Genomic DNA, 1,401 nt, shown 5'->3' with positions numbered 1-1,401 from the left:
AAAAGGGTAAAGGGGGTCAAATATATGGTGATGGAAAGAGAACTGACTCTGGGTGGTGAGCACACAATGTGATATATAGATGATGTATTACAGAATTGTATACTTGAAACCTGTGTGATTTTACTAACCATTGTCACCCCAATAAATTTAATTAAAAAAAAAAAAGAACTTCAAATGCCTTTTAGCAAACTCAGATTTGACACTTAAGACAATGGAGACACGATAGGATGCTCTGATATGTATCTCTTCCTATCTTTCTCTACCTCTATTTTGATAGATCCATTGTTAATGATACTTCTATTCAGAGTTTAGCCAAGGGAAATAGCAATCCTAGCAAAAATTTTGTAGAGAAAAATGTTTAAGCTATATGACACCTTCTTAATATGTATAGATTTTTTGTGTATGGTATTTAAGTCTTAGATTCCCAGAGAACGACTATGTACTTCATATTTCAATAGAATGTAGGTTTCAGGATATGTCAATTCAGCTGTATATTTTATTAGCTTAAATTTTAGTAATGTTTTATTTTTTTTCTTAACAATGTACCACTTTTAATATGAAAGGCATTTGATTGATTTGTAGATATTATGTTGCTTAAATATCTTGTTTAAATTGTGGCCAATATCTAAAGAAAATCTAACCTTTTGATAGTCTTACTGCACAGTGATAATTAAAAAATAAATAAAATATTCTTTCTTTAAAATTTTAGATTTCATTTTCTGAAGGTCAAGCACTGTCTACCATCACTCTGACTATTCTTGCTGATGATGTACCAGAATTACCAGAGGTTGTGATCATAACACTCATCCATGTTACTACAGAAGGGGTTGAGGACACATCAAAAGGTGCTGCTATTGATCAGAAAAGAAACAAGTCTGTGATAACCACTCTGCCCAGTGATGCACCTTATGGTTTGGTGGGCTGGCATGCTGAGTCTCTCTTCCTTAGAGTAGCAGAGCCTCAAGGTAAATCTTGTTAAATATGTCTAGTAAGTTTTATTGGATAATTTAATTCTAATATTTATTAGGAATGTGCATTTCTCTTTTTATATATATTTTTTTCAGTTTGACAGGTTATAATCCATTTTACTTTTATTGCATTTTATGATCATGTAAGTATTCAGTAATAATGATGTAGAAAATAATTTTACTTTTTTGAGACATTACTATCATAATAGAAATATTAATATTTTAGCAAATCATTGCAGTAGAGGGGGTTGGTTTTTATTTTACTTTTTCATCCTTTATTTATTTGTTCTCTTTCCTCACTCAGATTTTCTCTCTATAGATTTTCAATAGTTACAGGAAATAACACAGAGAAATGCATATGATACTTCAGGTCTTAATTGTTAAACGTAAAGCAGTAATTAGAATACGTAGTGTTTTTTTCTGTGCAATGTAA

The 1,401-nt window shown here is 30.5% G+C and overlaps 1 protein-coding gene across 1 annotated transcript in view; it reads left to right on the top strand.

Moving 5' to 3' along the window:
* Window positions 1–1,401, top strand: part of ADGRV1 (adhesion G protein-coupled receptor V1) — a 548,236-nt gene that overhangs the window by 174,178 nt on the left and 372,657 nt on the right. Inside the window, exon 49 of the mRNA XM_019641108.1 lies at window positions 710–965. Coding sequence (XP_019496653.1) covers window positions 710–965 — 256 coding nt within the window. The remainder of the gene's footprint in view (window positions 1–709; window positions 966–1,401) is intronic.

Source organism: Hipposideros armiger, unplaced genomic scaffold, assembly GCF_001890085.2.
Source record: "Hipposideros armiger isolate ML-2016 unplaced genomic scaffold, ASM189008v1 scaffold_57, whole genome shotgun sequence".
NCBI lineage: Eukaryota > Metazoa > Chordata > Mammalia > Chiroptera > Hipposideridae > Hipposideros > Hipposideros armiger.
Note: the sequence above shows the minus strand (reverse complement) of the source record. Positions and strands in the feature narration are given on the sequence as shown.